The sequence below is a fragment of the Nyctereutes procyonoides genome, unplaced genomic scaffold (genome assembly GCF_905146905.1).
Source record: "Nyctereutes procyonoides isolate TBG_1078 unplaced genomic scaffold, NYPRO_anot_genome, whole genome shotgun sequence".
In the NCBI taxonomy this organism is placed as follows: domain Eukaryota; kingdom Metazoa; phylum Chordata; class Mammalia; order Carnivora; family Canidae; genus Nyctereutes; species Nyctereutes procyonoides.
The window spans coordinates 35390740-35411128 of NW_026575042.1; the positions used below are offsets into that span (position 1 = coordinate 35390740).

The 20389-nt window shown below is 35.0% G+C and overlaps 1 protein-coding gene across 2 annotated transcripts in view; it reads right to left on the reverse strand.

Moving 5' to 3' along the window:
- PIK3CB (phosphatidylinositol-4,5-bisphosphate 3-kinase catalytic subunit beta) overlaps positions 1-20389 on the reverse strand; it is a 204460-nt gene that overhangs the window by 101747 nt on the left and 82324 nt on the right. For both annotated transcript variants that reach the window (XM_055321255.1, XM_055321256.1), the window contains exons 3-6: positions 19119-19305; positions 13609-13834; positions 5109-5332; positions 2508-2687 (exon numbers count right to left, since the gene is read on the reverse strand). In XM_055321255.1, the coding sequence (XP_055177230.1) occupies positions 2508-2687; positions 5109-5332; positions 13609-13834; positions 19119-19289 (801 nt within the window). In that variant the 5' untranslated portion in view covers positions 19290-19305. The remainder of the gene's footprint in view (positions 1-2507; positions 2688-5108; positions 5333-13608; positions 13835-19118; positions 19306-20389) is intronic.

The following is a 20389-nucleotide window of genomic DNA, read 5'->3' on the forward strand; positions in this document are numbered from 1 at the left end:
TTCCAAGCAAATACTTAAATTGACAGAAGAATAAAATTCAGATGAACACCACTATGCCAATATACTATGAAAATATATCTTAACAACTCAATGTCAAAAATAAAAGAAATTAAAATCACAACATAAAATTGCTACCATTAATTGAATGTCTAAGACCTAAGAACCAGCTGCTTTTTATATTTGTACCTAATTTTCCTAACAACCCTGTAAAAGTTTAATAGATGAAAGAATTAAAAGTCAGAAGAACTAAATTATATACCTGGCATCTTATAACTGGTATTTTTAAATCTACTTGTACTTCTTTTTTTTTTTTGCTAAACCTTTAAAAAATATGTACCTCAGTCTAGATGTTTTGTCTTCTCTTTGCACTTAGTATCTGATATTTTGATCAATCGGCTTACCTCTCTAGGGGTGGGATTTGAGTGGCAAAGACTGTGATATCACAGTGCAAGCTTTGACCAATCTGTCAGTAAAACTGAACATGCAGTACACATGTGCCATTCTTTACATTCTGAAGTAGTCATCTTAGACTTTCCCATGGATCCCTGAAGCAGACCTGGTCTCTTTACAGCAAAGGGCTCTAGACAACCATTACCATCTCCCTTGCAAAAACATATTGCCCATCTTAGCCTGATGCTCTGTTTTATTTCCATGAGACCAGGATGACTTTCCAAAGGCATATAAGAAAAGGGGTGGTTATTCACATTACCAGGGATGCCCAACAAATCTGAATAGAAAGAAACCTAAGATGTTCCTCAGAAGAATATAAATTTCCTACACAGATTCAGTGTATTATATTCAATTCAGAACCATAAAATACCTTTTTTTTTTAAAGATTTTATTTATTCATGAGAGACACAGGCAGAGGGAAGAGCAGGCTCCATGTAGGGAGCCCAATGTGGGACTCGATCCTGGACCCCGGATCACGCCCTGGGCCAAAGGCAGACACTCAACCACTGAGCCACCAGGAATCCCCACAAAATACTTTATTAAATTAAAAAAAAAATTCCAGAATGGTCTTTAAGTGGGAGTTACATATTATGATAAATATATTCAATCAAAAATTTTCCACTACGAAGTATGTGTCATTCCACTTCCTTCCAATTCCTTTGCCTATATGGTATTATTTCCTCTCTCATGACCTTGTACAAAAATGTATACAAGTCTTTATATTTCTTTATAATAAAAATGCTAGAAAACAAAACAAAAACAAATAAACAAAAAAAAATTCCTAGTTTTGGCAAAATAATATACCCTCCACTAATTAAGGTTAAAACAAAAGTGTTAAGAAGCAGGAGGCTACTTAAAAGATAGCAGAACATAGAGGGTAGAAGCCAGCACTCCTTTATGACCACCAAGTACTTTTCCTCTTCCTTCTTCCTCTCATGGGCTACATACAGTTCAAGCACTTATTGTCAAAATGCCATAGCTCCCAAAGCTGTGCAGAGCAGTTACAATTGCTGCTAGACTTTCTTCCTAGTAAACCACAAAAATTAAAGGCCACACTAAAAATCTGAAAAGGTAAAAAAATCTGCAATTAGCTGTAAATAAAGCACAGCTCCTTATATTCAAACATCACTTAATATTTGGAATATCTCTATCTCTCTTGCTTAAAACAATAAAAATCCAAAAGTAGGAGTAATAACATATTTTTCTAAAATCCCGTTAGTATTTTCTTCTAACTTTGCATTTAGCCTTTATTCTTTATGTAATGACCATTTTTTGGTCTCTAAATATAATTTCAACAAAAATATCTTCAAGTACCTTGAAGGCAAAGCCAGGATCCTATCGTATAAATAGCATACCTCATGGTATTTAAATTCCACTCCAGTTTACTCCAAAAACAATATGAGGCACTATCCTCAAGGAACACATAATTTCATGGAAAAAGGTATGTCGACTAAGATGGAGGAAAGCTTTTGAATATGGTCAGACCTAATTCTTACAAAATTCCTACCAAATATGGAAGTAAGAGACAACAGAAGGAAGGGCAATTACACATATAAATGTTAGACTGAAACTGAAAAGTTTTATAATTCACAATGAAAATTTATAAGACTTTGTTAACTGATAAGCACAAGTTTTAATACAATTTTATTAGTGACCATTTAATAAAAAAAATATTGTATTTTACTTCCCCCAGAATATTTCCTACCTAATTATTATGTTTACACAATAAAATAGTAGGCAGCTATAGCTTATTTTATTCAGAATTCATAGTGCCACAGGAAATGATGATATAACACTGAAACAATCAAAAAAGCAGAAAGGAACCATTTAGATACACACATTAAACATATAATCATTATGCCAAAAATATACATAACTACAAGTAAAACAACCAAGTATGCCAAAATTTTAAGAATGGTTATCTCACAGGGAGGTAGGATCATGAATTTTTGTAGGTTCTAAATACTTGACTATGACAATACATTTTTATCAGAAATGTAAATTCTTAAATACATACACACACACATCTCTGGTAAATTGACAGTTAATACACATACCTGGAATTGAATTAGTGGGTGATCACCAAATACATATTCTACTCTCCCACTGACTTGCAACACATAATCATTGGGGCTAACTTCATCTTCTTTCCCATGAATAGTCAAACGTTTTTGGATTGCCAGTTCATTTATTTTGATAGGATTCATATTAGGAGATATTTGAAAGCTAAACACGTCCTAAAAAGGGAGGTAGAAAAAAAGGAGCAATTTTATAGTTGTGCTGAAAAACCTCACTTTTTAGATGTATACTTATTACTACATCATATATATATATATACGTACATAATACGTACATATATATAAAGTATGTTATATATGCATATCCTTTACATTTAACATTTCAGTACATTTTCCTATTTTCTAAATATAATGTGTCCATGATAAATTTAAGATTTCTGATCATTCGCAAGTTATCTTATGCTACTATACAAAGTGCCACAGATTCCACAGTTAAGATTAATATCTAACTAAAGCATATATTTAGCTAAAATTTACCATCAGAGTTTATCAAATGTATTTCTCAGGGACTATCTTTATTTTCTAAAATATCTTTCTCTGAAAAAGGTACCAAAAAACCTGCGGTGTTCAAATCATACTAAGAATTTTATATTGTCACTATTAAGAAGAGACATATACTTTATACTAATTAAACTATAAATGAACAATTCAGTCCAATTTTATAAACATGTAAAGAAAAACAAAGAAGCTTTAATTAATGAAGATATAGATAGAACAGAGTATTATCAAATCTGCTCACCATAAATCCAAAAAGTACAGATGTTAAAGATTATTTAATAACATCTGAAACATCTCAATCCAGCAAAATAATTTCCCACCATATGATCACACACCAAGGATTTAAGAAAATTCACTGTCTCCTAAAGCAGTCAACTGCTACTCTGGACAAGTGATCGTTAGAAAACTCTGTGTACTGACCAGAGATTGATTCTGCAATATTTCCACCAAGTGAAGTCACTTCCCTTTTCTACAAGGTACTTCAAATTCCAAATTTTTAAACCTAAATTTACTGGGTGTTCCAATCTATTTTCTCTAGTATATTTACCCTTTCCTCCTAATTTCCTGTGTGAGTTGATGCTATATGCATCAAACCATATGAGCCAGGATCCAAAGAGTCATTTGAAAAGTCACATGACTCCACTTTCCTCCCCTCACTTCCCAAAAAGATAGCAATGATCTTATTTCCTTGGGTTGCCAACTGTAACCTCTTCTCCATCTCCACTAACACTCTTCTACTTCAGCAATTCTTCATCTTTCTCCTAAAGAGCAATATAGCGTCTTAATTTCCTTGCACTATCCACCTCAAAACCTTCATCTACCTTAGAAAGTAATCTACCTTTAAAAAAAGAGTCACAAAGAGATGATACTTTTTTAACATAATACAAATGGTCATAACTATCTAAAGCAGTGCTACTCAAGTAAAACTCTTTAAAAATGGAAATATTCTGCTCTGTGCTGTCCAATACAATAGCACTTAGCCACAAATGGTTGAGAAACCTGATATGTGGCTAGTGTGAATAACTGAATTTTAATTTTTCTTAATTTAAATTTAAATGTACATATGTGGCTAGTGGCCACTGTATTTAAAGAGCACAGATGTGAATAATAAGACCTAAGCTCCTTAATACATCATAAAATTATTCTAAGAGTCCCATTTACTATTTCATAAACTTTTTAGAAATACAAAACTCAAGGACACTCTTAGTATCAGATAGTAAGAACCTAAAGAAAGGACCAGAAATCAGAACTGGACTTGAAAAACTCAGATATTAGAAATAATACTCAGGAAAAAAAAAAGAAGACTAGTATAGTTAATGTGTTTTAAGAATTAAAAGCGGAAAAAAAAAAAAAAAGAATTAAAAGCGGGATCCCTGAGTGGCTCAGGGGTTTAGCGCCCTGCCTTTGGCCCAGGGCGTGATCCTGGAGTGACGGGATCGAGTTCTGCATCCGGCTCCTGATTCTCCCTCCTCTGCCTGTGTCTGCTTCTCTTTCTCTGTGTCTCTCATGAATAAAATAAATAAAATCTTAAAAAAATAAATAAATAACACATTATATGTTAATTGATTTTAAATTTTTTTTTTTTTTTTATTTACGATAGTCATACAGAGAGAGAGAGAGAGGCAGAGACACAGGCAGAGGGAGAAGCAGGCTCCATGCACCGGGAGCCCGACGTGGGACTCGATCCCGGGTCTCCAGGATCGCGCCCCGGGCCAAAGGCAGGCGCCAAACCGCTGCGCCACCCAGGGATCCCTGTTAATTGATTTTAAATAAAATTTTAAAAATGAAGTTAAATGAAACTGATTTCTAAATAAATAAATAAAATAGAAAAAACATTCAAAAACTGGTTTTCCAACCTTGATCTAGACTAATACATCATTGCATCTCAAAATCATATATGTGCAAAAGATGTGTCACTTTTGATTATTATACATAATCGTAAATTTATACCCATCTAAAATCTAAAAATTTATACCCATCTAAAATGCTCAGCATTTACCAGCTGAGCAACAGCCTCCTGTACAATTGGTGCTGCATTCGGGTAAAAATCACAAATGTATTACAAAGTATTTCTTGTAATACCTGACAATTTTCAAAATGAACAGCCACAATGAGCTTTCCTCCATAAAGTTTATCTTCTAAGTTTTCAAGGATCGATGGTTCATGTTCTGGTGGATATGTCTGCTTCAGCCAATCCATCCAAGACAATCCCACAAGTGACTGAATCTTTTCCTCACTGAATTTGCGCATTTTTATTCGGAAATCATTCACTTCAGGATCCTTCAGTGCATCAAATTCATGTAGACCTAAACAAATTTTTTTAAAGTGTCATTTTGAGTAGCTAATACAAGAGAATATAAAATATATCCAACCATATATACTGGATATTTTTTATCAAGCAAATAAAACTGGGCAGGAAAATATGAAAGATCAAAAGAATATCCAGATAAAATAACAAATTTCATGTACAGAAGATGAACATATAATTAAGATTTCTAAAAAAGACAAATTTGAAACCTTCATAGAAATGTAGCTTTGAAGAAATGTAATTGGGTACCAGTTTTATAAAGATTATTGCTGAAATAATACACACTTTAAAACCATATATAAAATACCCAGTTTTTTTGGATGCCTGGATGGCTCAGTGGTTGAGCATCTGCCATCAGCTCAGGGTGTGATCCCAGGGTCCTGGGATTGAGTTCCATATCGGGCTCCCCACAGGGAGCCTGCTTCTCTATGTCACACACACAAACTCTCTCTCTCTCTCACGAATAAAAATCTTCAAAAAAAAAAAAATCTAGTTTTTCTTTACAAACCAAGTAAATCACATTTAATATATCTAAGAAAGCCTAAGAATCTGAAAATGTTTAAATTAATGAACTTAAAATATAAGCTATTACCTAAAACTAAGTTTACATTTTATAGATTAAATTTTTGGTTCACTGTGAATTTTCAACAATGGTTATAGTCTATCAATTAGTCAAAAATCTCATAAACATAAAATTATTTATTGTATTTTAACTATGAATCACTTCTACCATCAAGACAACTAAATATAGCAACTGTTTCATAAACTTATCATTATCCTAATAAATAATTCTTGAAATCTACAGCAATAAATGAACATGCAGAAATGTTTATGCCTACATTAACTTTTAACTGTAAAATTGACAAACAGTTTAAAGTTTGGCAATACATTGTGCTAGAAGGCATATATATTTAATACTACAAATTATAAACACACACATAGATTCTTTGATCTCAAAATCCTACCAAGAGGAATTTCAACCTGAGAGACTCTAGTAACAACCAGAAAAGCCAAAGCCAAATATGCACACCCAAATCAATTACATAAGATGCCCAGCTTCTAGTGAGCCCATCTCCAACTTCTCCTTGCGAACAACCTTCCATTAACCATATATAAGGCCTTCCTTCTTTCTTGGTATAAGGCTCTCTCACTCCCCTGCCTGCCTCAGAGACACTGACAAACATGAAGTTCCTTTACTATATAGCAAGCTCTGAGTAAATAGTCTGTTCTCATTTGGGTGGTCTTTATTTCCACAAACCTATGGAAGTACTTGTACATTATTTGTTACAACGTACTGATAACAGTTCAAGAATGCTCACTGTAGTTTTGTTTATAATAATTTGAAAACTGAAAATAAAGTTAATCATTAAGATCTAGTTTAAAGACTGAAATACATCCATATATTATTTTACAGTAGTATAAGTGATAAAATGAATAGACAGGGTTGATGGTGTTATGTTAGCCCCAGATATATTAAAAGTAAAAAGAAGGGGACGCCGGGGTGGCTCAGCGGTTGAGCATCTCCCTTCAGCTCAGGGCATGACCCTGGAGACCCGGGGTCGAGTCCCACATTGGGTTCCCTGCATGGGGACTGCTTCTCCCTCTGCCTGTGTCTCTGTCCCTCTCTCTATGTCTCTCATGAATAAATAAATAAAATCTTAAAAAAAAAAAAAAAGTAAAAAGAAGAAACAAAATGAGTCTTGCAAGATTCCTTTTATGCAAATTCAAAAGAAACTATAGAATACGTATAAATTTTTGTTTTGGAACAGTACCTGAGATGACAACATAAAAGTTTTTCAAAGTGTTGAGAAGAGAAATACAGTGCAGCGGCCTGTTTTTGCTTTTGTTTTTTTTAAGATTTTATTTATTTATTCATGAGAGACAGAGGTGGGGGTGGGGAGGTAGAGACACACGCAGAGGGAGAAGTAGGCTCCACGCAGGGAGCCCGATATGGGACTGGATCCTTAATCTCCAGGATCAGGCCCTGGGCTGAAGGCGGCACTAAACCGCTGAGCCACCCGGGCTGCCCAGCCTGTTAATTTTAAGGCCATTTAATACCGTATCATTTGACTCCATACTATTTAAACATATACATGTCAATGAGAGTCATCTAGACAGCAGACTTATACCTCCATTGTCTATTTCCTTTTATATATTAAACCAATTATTATTTCAAAAATAAATATTAAAGGAGTGCCTGGGTGTCACAGTCTATCAAGCATCTAGCTCTTGGTTTCAGCTCAAATCATGATCTCAGGGTACTGAGATCAAGCTCCACGTCCACCTCCACACTTAGCACTGACTCTGCCTTAAGACACTTTCTCCCTCTCACTCTGCCACTACCCCTCAAATAAATTAAAATCTTTAATAAATAAATAAATATTAGAATAAACTGTGGCATTAAATATAGAAAAGTAAAAATGTTTGAGTTGTTTAACACAGCAAAGGTAAAATCTTAAAAGTACATTATGATTTCCTGGATAGTCCTAGATCTGGAATGGAAATGCATACTCTAAATGAGCTATGAAGGGACTGTAATTTATGCAGACTACCTACAGCATTTTGAAGCTTCTTTCCCAGCATTGTTGAAACTATTTCTACCCATGGATATAGGCATTACAGGTAAAAAAAGAAAATGAGTACCTAATACATTTAACAAAAATCAAACTCTTTCTTTTCCTTTATCTATTAAAAGTCATGTCTAATCCACTTTCTAATGTCTCTCAACTCTGTCCACTTTCAGTTCCTATAGCCATTAACTTAATCCTGGCCATCACCATCCCTCACTTGGGATTACAACAACAGTTTTCACTAATTTCTCTAATCCCAGTCTTAATCTCTCTGATCTACTCTCCATTTTTTAATTTGAATAATCTTTATATAATGCAATCTGATTGTGTTACTCCCCTACTTAAATCCCTGCAAAGAGGGGTGCCTGGGTGGCTCAGTGGTTGAGCATCTGCCTTTGGCTCAGGTCATGATCCCCGGGGTTCTGGGATCGAGTCCCACATCGGGCTCCCTGAGGGGAACCTGCTTCTCCCTCTCCCTCTCTCTGTGTCTCTCATGAAAAAATTTAAAAAATTAAAACAAAAAAATCGTTAAAAAATAAAAATAAAAAAATAAATTCCTGCGAGGGTGACTGGGTGTCTCAACTGATTAAGCGTCTGCCTGAGCTAAAGCTCAGGTCATAATCTCAAGGTCCTTGGGATTGAGTCCCACATCAGGCTTCCAGCTCAGCAAGGAGTCTGCAACCTCTACCCCAACCCCTGCTCATGCTTCTTCACTCTCTCTCTCAAAAATAAAATCTTTTTTTTTTTAATTTTTTTTTTTAAATTTATTTATGACAGTCACAGAGAGAGAAGGAGAGAGAGGCAGAAACACAGGCAGATGGAGAAGCAGGCTCCATGCACCGGGAGCCCGACGTGGGATTCGATCCCGGGTCTCCAGGATCGCGCCCTGGGCCAAAGGCAGGCGCCAAACCGCTGCGCCACCCAGGGATCCCAAAAATAAATAAAATCTTAAAAAAAAAAAAAAATCATCCCTTCGATAGCTTTCTAATTGCTTTTAGGAATAAGTCTCTAATTTTTAAAACAGCCTCAATGGTTCCATCTGCTCTGAGGCTGGTTGCCTCTCTCGTCTTCTTGCTTTTCCTAGCTGTCCATTTGTTTACACAAACTATAGTCAATTACTTTTATTCCTCAAATAGGCCATTCTTCACACATGCCTTTCTCACTTGATTACCCTTCTTCCAACTCCTACTTGATCAACTCCTAATCAGCACTGAAGGCTCAGTTTAGTTGTGTGTTTTCTATAAAGCCATCTCAATCTCTCAGTTGATTTTACTCCTTGACCTATAGCAGTATACACATTAAATTGTAATTGTCTATTTACTGATCCATATTTCCCACTGGATTGTGAGCTCCCATCAGACAAAAAACAAAGTTCACCCAAGTTCACTGCTGCGGTGCCTATTAAAAACACTCAATATATACTGTTGAATTGCAATTGCTACTGTTTAGGTAATTTTTTCAATATATTATAAATATGGAACTCTGTTCACGTAACTGTTAGAATAAACTGAAAAGTACAGAGTTCTTAAATTCATCCCAGACTCACTGAATCCCAATCTCTGAGAATCTGCCTTTTTTTTTTTTTAAAGATTTTATTTATTTGTTCATGAGAGAGAAGCAGAGACACAGGCAGAGGGAGAAGCAGGCTCCTCATAAGGAGCCCGATGCGGGACTCGATCCCAGACCAGGATCACGCCCTGAGCTGAAGACAGACACTCAACTGCTGAGCCACCCAAGCGTCCCGAGAATCTGCTTTTTTTAAAAAAAAAAAAAAAAAAAGCTTGAGATTAGAAACCACTACAAGATTTCTTAAAAATAGAAACTTTGCCAAAAATAAGAAATTAGGGGGGTGCCTGGCTGGCTCAGTCAGAAGAGCATGCAACTCTTGATCTCTGGATTCTAAGTTCAAGTGCCACGGTGGATGTAGAGATCACTTTTTAAAAAAGAAATTAGAGCCAGCCCGGGTGGCTCAGCGGTTTAGCGCTGCCTTCAGCCAGTGTGTGGTCCTGGAGACCCGGGATTGACCTGGTCTGACCACGTCAGGCTGCCTGCATGGAGCCTGCTTCTCCCTCTGCCTGTGTCTCTGCCTCTCTCTCTCTCTCTCTCTCTCGTTCTGTCTCTCATGAATAAATAAATTAGTCTTTAAAAAAAAAGAAAAAAGAAAAAAGAAAAGAAATTAGGTTAAGTAACTTAATTGTAAACCTAGTTAATTTCTTACAGGTGTTCTGGTAAGAAAATCTGAAAGCAAATCTTAAATTTTAAGATAAAAATATTATATAGTTTATAGATAAATATGATTTTTTTAAAGTAGTCTCCCAGCCCAACATGGAGCTCAACTTGGGTCTTGAACTAACAACCCAGAGATCAAGACCTGAGCTGAGAATAAGAGGTAGATACTTAACTGACTGAGCACCCAGGTGCCCCAAATAAAATCTTTTCATAAAAAGAGTATAAAGTGAGTAATTTCTTCACATTAAAGATACTGTTAAAATCCTGCAGACTCTGTATTTCCTTCACTTTAAAATATACCACAAATTTAGATAAGTCAGGGAAAATATAAGGGAGTTGTCAAAAATTATTTTTCAAGATGCTGACAAAATCCTCTGATCAAGATTTACTAATGGGTATCTGAAGGGATGACCTTCACTATAGAATATAATCAGAGCTCAAATAGCAGCTCTGTAAATAATTATTTAGAACATAAAAAATAAAATGATCAGACAAATTATCATTCAGGAAAAGGTATTTTTAGACCCACCAGGGCAGTTATATCTGTAAAGGTTCTATTGTTTTCTTTGGGGCGGAGGAGGCAGCAAACTTGTTCCTAAAGTTAAATTGAAATAATTGTTTATTGTCTTACCAGGACACATGACCTCACCAAACCCCGGTTGTAGTCACCACATACAAATTAGCAACCGCAAAAATTGACTTGTTAGGTACTTAAAGTGAAAATTCATTCTAAAATACTAAAACAGACTTACTTAAAATAAATAAAATAAATAAAAAAAATAAAACAGACTTACTCAACTTCCTAAGTGAATGTTAACACGTGAATCTGTGTATATGATCAACAACAGGTTTTCTAAATTCACTGAAAATCTGAAGTACAATTTATAAATAGTTAAAGAGTTTATAAACTGTTCAATTGAATATAAAACACTCCTTGCACGTTGATCATTCAAATTGCAGGCACATTGCATTGAAAATTTTTATATAATAAACTTTATGATACAGAATGAAATTACATCACACTGCTTATGAAAAATTCAATTTATATATGTATATATGTATGATCCCAGCATTGTCACCAAATAAAAAAACAGCATGCCTAATTCAATTTGAATTTTATATAAATGATGAATGATTTTTATCCCATGTATATCCCTTTTATATGGGATTTAAGTATATCCCATGTAATATTTGCGTCTAGTATATTTTTATTTGCTAAATCTAGCAAGCTCATGTAGAGGTAATAGTGGCTAACAAGACCATATTTATTGGAGATCACAACTAGAACATGTTGCAGTGATCTAAGTTTTGAAAACATGGCATATCTCAAAAAGACACCCATATCCTGACAAAAGTTAGCTCTCCCTGTGATGCTAACCTTTTGGTTTATCAAATATTTTACTTTAACAATCAGTGTGGTTCTGGTCTACTTCCTTCCATCCAGCATAGAAACATATAAAAGCTACATATTTTCATACATACAAAGTCATTAGGAAAGAACTATATCTCAATATGGTTCAGTAGATATTCTTGTCTTGGATAAGATTATAAGTGATTACTCTTTTTACTTTTTTATATATTCTTCAATTCAAACAAAGAAGAGACTTTTTGTAATGAAGAATTTAAAATTTATCAAGAAATCCTTGAAGCTCTAGCAATAAAAAGGGATGCTTTCTAATGAGGCCATGAATACATAAGAAAACTGTGGGGGCTCCTGGTTGGTTCAGTCAGTGGAGCATGTGACTCTTGATCTCAGGGCTGTGAGTTCAAGCCCCACACTGGGTCTGCAGAGTACTTAAAAATAAAAAATCAAAATCTTAAAGAACAAAAAAGAAAGAAAATCTTGTATGGTAAATAATTATAAACCTATTAAAGGGGGAAAATTATTACCTAAGCAAACTAGCTATCCTCTGAAGTAATCAAACTTTCTTAAACACTAGGTTGTCTAGGCACCTGGATGGCTCAATTGGTTAAGCATCTGACTCTTGATCCACCTCAGGTCTTGATCTTAGGGTAGTGAGTTCAAGTCCGATATTGGGCTCCATTCTGGGCATGGAGGTTCTGCTCTAAGTACTCAAAGGGAAGAACGTAGCCCCACATTTGTAATCATTAGTTAGCCCAAATCACAATACGTCAAGATCAAGAACGCAATCTGACAGGGCATGGTTCTTGGAGAGGATGCTACTATGTCATCTTGTGAATACTTATAATATTAAATTGAGTGGTAACATATTATCCTAGAAGAGTGAATTTAATTAATGCAAGGGGCCAATCCAAACCCAAAAATTTCCAGTGGATTGTTTGGTTTTGTATTTAAACTTCAAGTCTCTAAAATAAAATAAAAACAACACAAAACTGCTACTTCAAAATAAATAAATAAACTTCAAGTCTCCTCTGCAGTAAACCTCTTGTAGTACTTAATTCTAGTATCTTGTCTAAAGCAGGATATTGATCAGGATGCCTGGGTGGCTCAATGGCTGCGTATCTGCCTTCAGCTCAGGGGGTGATCCTGGAGTCCCACGATCAAGTCCCACATGGGGCTCCCCTGGAGAAGCCGGCTTCTCCCTCTACCTCTATGTCTCTGCCCTCTCATGAATAAATATATAAAATCTTTTTTTTAATCTTTAATCTTTTTTTTTTAAGATTGTATTTATTTATTCATGAGAGACAGAGAGAAAGAGAGGCAGAGACACAGGCAGAAGGAGAAGCAGGCTCCATGCAGGGAGCCCAACACGGGACTCGATCCTGGATCTCCAGGATCAGGCCCAGGGCTGAAGGCAGCGCTAAACCGCTGACCCACCTGGGCTGCCCAATAAATAAAATCTTTAAAAAAATAAAATAAAGGAGGATACTGATCTACCACTGGCCCCTGTTACATCCACGATTATTATAGCAAGAGAGGCTCTACCATATTTTCTTGGTTACAATTCTCTCTGGAACTAATTTGCAAAGAATAACATGGACATATATCTTGACTCACTACAGAAGTATCTCTACTTAAAGATAATTTTAGTTAAGGAGTACAATTTGTCAATAATTTGGATTATTTATAGAAATTTTTCAATCAGCTTTGAGTCTTGGTATAGTCATATATAAATTGTGTGTATACAGTAGAGGTAATTCAAAAGAAATGGAGGATTATCTCTAAGAAAAGGGTTTCTCAAACTGAGACAAAGGGACAACTCTTTTCTTTCCAATATGCCAAAAGACAATACTTTGGCAAATAAAAATAAGTCACTAGAAAAAGAATAAAAAACATAACCCATGGGACACTATGGTAATATCACATTGCTATGGGAATTTATAAACATTTACTCTCAATTTTTATACTTATCTCAGACTGTTTATCAATTTACAAATAAGCATTGGTCCTCGGATCACACTCTGAAAAGCAATGTCTTCGATCATACCTACAATATGTTTATACATATAACAACAAATGTGTTAAGAATTCATACAGAGAAGTTTTTATTACCTTTTCCTATAAGGACTCCAATTTTTGAGTCTAATTTTTCCCCTGGGTCACAACTTCTTGTCACTAATTTGAGAACTGGAAGAAAAGGTCTGACATCACAGAGTCTTCTTGTTTCATCTTCAAGCTCCTCATATACAGCAGTTTGATTCACACATGCAAACATATAGGAGTCAATTTCCATAAGGAGGTTAAACATTGGATAATTGTGAACTTGTTTCCATAAAATCTGCAGGAAAAAATAAGAGACCTTCTGGAACAGAAAAATTTGTTCAAGCATACAAAGATACACCTACAAGGATACTCACTGTGGAACTCTTTATAAAACTCAAAAAGAAAGGACAAGCCAAATGTCTAGCAATAAAGGATTGGCTAAATCAATTATAAAGTATTACACATCTGTGAAAATAAAATAAAAATACTCGATAAAATGGAAAATTAAGATATATTAAAAGTTTTTTAAAACACCAACTTACAAGAGAATATTAACCCATTTTTGTAAATGATAGTATAATGCACAAAAAACTGCACTTATGTAAACAAAGTTATTAAGTGACTATCTGCCAGACTGATCAAGAAAGAGAGGGCTCAAAATCAGAAATGAAAGAGAAGTTACAATCGATATCACAGAAATACAAAGGACTTAAAGAGACTACCATAAAAAGTTATATGCCAACAAACTGGAAAACCAAAAGAAATGGATAAATTCCTGGAAACATAGAATCTTCCAAGACTGAATCAGAAAGAAGCGAAGGAGGGAGGGAGGGAGGGAGGGAGGGAGGGAGGGAGGGAGGGAGGGAGGGAAGGAAGGAAGGAAGGAAGGAAGGAAGGAAGGAAGGAAGGAAGGAAGGAAGGAAGGAGATACTCTGAACAGAAGTTACCAGTAACGAAACTGAAACAGTAATTTAAAAAACTAACAATAAAAGGTCTAGAAACAGATGGCTTCATTGGTGAATTCCATCAAATATTCAAAAAAAAAAAAAAAAGAAAGAAAGAAAGATAATCACAGTACCTGGGTGGCTCAGTCAGCTAAGTATCCAATTATTTTGGCTCAGGTCATGATCTCAGTGTCATGAGACTAAGGCCTAACACAGGTTCCTCGCTGAGCATGGAGCCTGCTTAAGATTCTCTATCTCCTCCCTCTCGCTCTCCCTCCACCCCTCTCTATCTCTAGGGGGGAAAAAAGAATCCTTTTCTTTTTTTTCAAAGATTTCATTTCTATATTTATTTGAGAGAGAAAAGCATGTATATGTACAGCACAGGGAGAGGAAGAGACTCTCAAGCAGACTCATGTTGAATGAGGGACCCGACCTGGGGCTCTATCTCACGACCCTGAGATCATAACCTGAGCCGAAAATTAAGAGTCAGAAACCTAACTGACTGAGCCACCTAGGCACCCCTCAATCCTTTTCATACTCATCCAAAAAATAGAAGGGGCTAGCAATGCTTCCAAATTTATTCTACAAGGCCAGCATTACTCTGATACCAAAACCAAAGACACTACAAAAAAAAAAAAAATTACATACCAAAATCCCCGACAAACATAGGTGCAAAAATCTTCAACAAAATATTAGCAATGCAAATTCAAAAAGACATTAAAAGGATCATTCACCACAATCAGGTGGGAATTATTTCATGAATGCAAAGATGGTTCATTATCCACAATTTAACCAACATGATATGCCTCATTTATAAAATTAAAGATAAAAACCATCAATCATCTCAGTAGATGTAGAAAAGGACTTGACAAATTCAACATTCATTCATTATAAAAACTCAAAAAGGTAGGAATAGAGAAAATACACTTCAACATAATAAAGCCATATATAACAAACCCATGGCTAACATCTTAGTTAACAGTGAAAAGCTGAAAGCTTTACCTCTAAGATCACTTACAAGACAAAACCGTCTACTCCCATCACCTTCATTCAACACACAGAACTGGAAAACCCAGTAGTAGCAATCAAACAAAAAGAAAAAGCATCCAAATCACTAAAGAAGTAAAATTGTCACTACTTGCAGAAGACATGATACTATATATTAAAAAAACCCTAAAGAGTCCACAAAAAACTTTCAGAATAAAGAATTCCCTAAAGTTACAGAATACAAAACTAATATATAAAAATCTATTGTTCCTATACACTAACAGAGAAATTAAAACAATGCCATTTATTAAGTATATAAAAAAAAACTAGTCTTACTTACTAAGTAAGTCAGAGAAAGACAAATACCTTATGAATTCACTTATATACAGAATCTAAAACACAAACATGAACTTTTTCCAGTTTGATACTGCCAGATTTGAATTGATTTTTTTGTTCCAATAAACTCTTCAAATTTAAAAAATAAATAAAAATAAATAAAATAAAAATAAAAACTAAATAAATAAACAATAAAAATATATAAAAACAAAAACAGAAACAGATTAATAAACACAAAAAACAAACTGGTGGTTGCCAGAGGGGACAAAGTGGGGAGAAGGGGAAAATAGGTGAAGGGGATTAGGAGGTCAAAATATCAGTCATAAAATAAATAAGTCATGGAAATGAAAAGCACAGCAGGAAGAATACAGTCAATAATCTTGCAATAGGGACTCCAGGGTGGCTCAGCAGTTGAGTGTCTGCCTTTGGTTCAGGGTGTGATCCCGGAGTTCCGGGATCAAGTCCCACATCAGGCTCCCTGTGTGAGGCACCTGCTTCTCCATCCCCCTATGTCTGCCTTCTCTCTGTGTCTCTCATGAATAATTAACCAAAATTTAAAAATAATAATAATAATCTTGCAATAACTTTGTATGGTGACAGATGATAATTACACCTATCATGGTGAGCATTTGATAATGTATGTAACTGTTGAATCACTAGAGTTTCTACACCTGAAAGTAATGTAATTATGTCGACTCCATTTCAATTTTTCTAAAAAGTGAGTATCTATGAAGATGTCCATATTTACCACTCTTTTTTGTTGTGTCTTTTTAAGATTTTTATTTACTTGACAGAGAGAGAAAAGACAGTACATGTGCACAAGCACGAGGAGCAGCGGGGAGAAAGTGAGAAGCAGGCTCTCCACTGAGCAGGAAGCCTGACTTAGGGCTTGATCCCAGGATCCTGAGACACTCAACCAACTAAGCCACCCAAGCACCCCCATATTTACTATTCTTATGAACATAAATAACTTCTAATCAGAAAAAAAATAGAAAATTCAAAGTATGTATTATCACCCCCATACAAAATTTAAATTATTTTTTCTGCATTCTAGTCTATTCTATTCATCAGGTTATCTTCATTAATTCACACTGCCCTATCAAGATAAGCAGAATCACTCTCTTATCATCTTCTCCCAAGTTTCCTCAATAAGGTCATATAAAAGAAAATCATCATAGAAATGGCAAGGGGAATTACAAATTTTAACTGCAGCTAGCACAAAAACCAAGAATTGAAAATAATAGACCTGGAGTAAAAATCACAGATAATCCTCAGATTCAGTTATATACTGGAGAAAGTGCTGCTGGGCAACAATAGAAAAAATAGGGAAAAAAAAGGATTTCATCAAAACTTTTAAAATTTTATACATCAAAGGACACTACTGTGAGAGTGAAAAGGCAACCCAAAGAATGGGAGGAAATGTTTGCCAATTATATTTCTGAAAAGAGACTAATATACAGGATATATGAAGAACTCCTGTGACTCAGCAACAAAAAGTAAACAATTAAATTTTAAAATGTCCAATGGTCTTGAACAGAAAAGTCTACAAATGGTCAATAAGAACATGAAAAGAGGGACGCCTGGGTGGCTCAGTGGTTGAGCGTCTGCCTTTGGCTCAGGGCATGATCCCAGAGGTCCTGGGATCGAGTCCTACTTCGGGCTCCCTGTATGGAGCCTGATTCTCCCTCTGCCTGTGTCTCTGCCTCTGTATGTATCTCTCATGAATAAATAAGTAAAATCTTAAAAAAAAAAAAAAAAAAAAAAACATGAAAAGCTGCTTGACATTAGTCATTAAGGAAATACAAATAAATACTGCATATGATACCATTTCACAGCCATAAAAATGGTGATAGAAAACAAACAACAAAAACAGAAAATAACAAGTGTTAGCCAGGCTGTGGAGAGACTAGAACCCCCATGTATTGCTGAATAGGAATGAAAAATGGCTGCTTCTCCCTCTGCCTGTGTCTCTGCCTCTCTCTCTCTCTGTGTCTCTCATGAATAAATAAATAAATAAAATCTTAAAAAAAAATACTTTAAAAAAAAAAAAAGGAATGAAAAATGGTAACACCACTGTGGAAAACAGTTTGGCAATTCTTTAAAAATTAAAACAGAATTACCATATGATATAAAAATTCCTCTTCCAAATACCCAAAAAAATTGAAAGCAGGACTCAAACAAATACCTGTACATCAATGTACATCATAGCCATTATTCATAGTATTACTCACAATAGCCAAATCATATGCCCTGATTTTCATATTGGATTCAGCTATTTGAAAAATGTTAAAAAAAAGTTTAGAAAAATAATTTCATTTACATTTCATAGTACTCACAAATCAATATCACTCATCAATTCACTTTAAAAAATAATCCAACAAAACAAGCAAGCCTTGCTATGTAAAAAAGTTACTTCCAAATTGATGATTTGAGGGGGATGGGTGAAATAGGTGATGGGAATTAAGAAGGGCAGAGTGCACTTGTAGTGACGAGCACAGGGTGTTGTACGCAAGTGTTGAATCACTATACTGTACACTTGAAACTAATATTACACTGCATATTGACTAACAGGAATTTAAATTAAAAACTTAAAAAAAAAGGGTAGCCCAGGTGGCTCAGCTTCAGCCCAGGGCGTGATCCTGCAGATGGAGACCCAGGATCGAGTCCCACATTGGGCTCCCTGCATGGAGCCTGCTTCTCCCTTTGCCTGTGTCTCTACCTCTCTCTCTCTGTATCTCTCATGAATAAATAAATAAAATCTTTTAAAAATAATATAATAAAAACTTAAAAAAAAAAAAGAATTTGCTTCCAAAGGAAGGCATGCTACTTATGACTGGGGGAAACCTTTCTTCCCCATAGTTACCATGAAAAGTCAGCGTAGGGAGGAAGGAAAAGGAGAGAAAAGACAATCAACCAAAAGTCACATACAGAAAAATTAAGACAAGTTCAAAGATAGTAATTAAAAAGATTTTAACTCAAAACTTCCTTGGTAATGTCAAATTCCTTTAAGCAGCCTGAACAAACGTTTCAAACTAACATAGGTTAATTTTTCTTAAATCACATATCACACATTGTTTAAAGTAAGAGTGAGAATTATCTTTTATATATCTACGAAAGACCAAACATGTATCAAAGTCTTTAAAATCAGTGACCTAAAGATTAATTTTTAGGTCACATTAATAACATTTCTATAGAATATAGTCACATTAATAACATTTTCTCTTTTTTTGTAATATTTTTTATAATAGAGTATCATCCCCTAAGTGAAAAAGTAAATAAGCTACATTTATAAAAATTCTACCAATTACATACCTGCTTAATATAGGAAATGGTAGCTTCCCGAGGAACCTCCAACTGAATATATATCCCAGTGGGCAAAAGGAAATCCACAGGTATGGAGCCATCAGATGCTAACTGTGAATCCACTGCCCAGATGTCAAGGATGTCTGCCATAGCAGGAGGCATTATGATATTGAAGCACATTCATAACCATGGGGCCCTAGAAAGTATTAAGTAAAACTTAGTGAACCCGAAAATGAGCCAAATTCTTATACTAAAATATCATAAAGCCCACCAATCCATAATAAGTCACTGGATTTCAATATAGCAAATAATGTAACAGTTGACTAATTAAAGATTAAGCCACCAGAAATAAATTGTTGTTTAAAAACACTTTTGGTTATCATTCCATACATTATATACATAAACACACCACACTGACTCAAATCAACAAAAGTACATCATGTGAAAAAGAAGATCTGCTGTACTCATTCCCTGTTATAATCCAGAATAAGACCTGGAAGATTGTTGAAGGTCTCACTATTAATGATTTCTCCCGTGAGAAGATGGATCTAACTGCAAAGGAACTGGCAGAAGAAAAAGAAACTGCCTTTGAGTTTCTTTCTTCTGCCTGACTAGCCCATCATTTTGATGTTACTAAAGGCTCCAAAATTGAAGAATCTAAATGTCGTCTTTGACTCTAGTACAAATGACAATAATGCTGTACTTAAATTACTTGTGAAAAATGACACGTTTGAAGGAGTATCTGCTTCTTGGTATAAATTTGGGATGGTTTATCATGCTGTTAGTGCTGCATTCTAAATAAAATATATATTGAAATGAAAAATAAAATAAAATAAAATAAAACACAAGGAAGCAAATGAAAATGAAAGCACAACAGCCCAAAACCTTTCGGATGCAGCAAAAGCAGTCCTAAAAGGTAAGTATATTATATTACAGGCCTAACTCAAGAAGCAAGAAAAGTCTCAAATACACAACCTTACCTTGCACCTAAAGGAGCTAGAAAAGGAACAGCAAATAAAGCCTAAAGCCAGTATAATGGAACTTATAAAGATTAGAGCAGAAATAAGTAATATAGAAAAAGAACAGATTAATGAAACTAAGAGCTGGTTCTTTGAAAATATATAATAAACATCTAGCCAGGGGAATCCCTGGGTGGCTCAGCGGTTAAGTGCCTGCCTTCGGCCCAGGGTGTGATCCTGGAGACCCGGATTGAGTCCCACATCGGGCTCCCTGCAAGGAGCCTGCTTCTCCCTCTGCCTGTGTCTCTGCCTCTCTCTCTT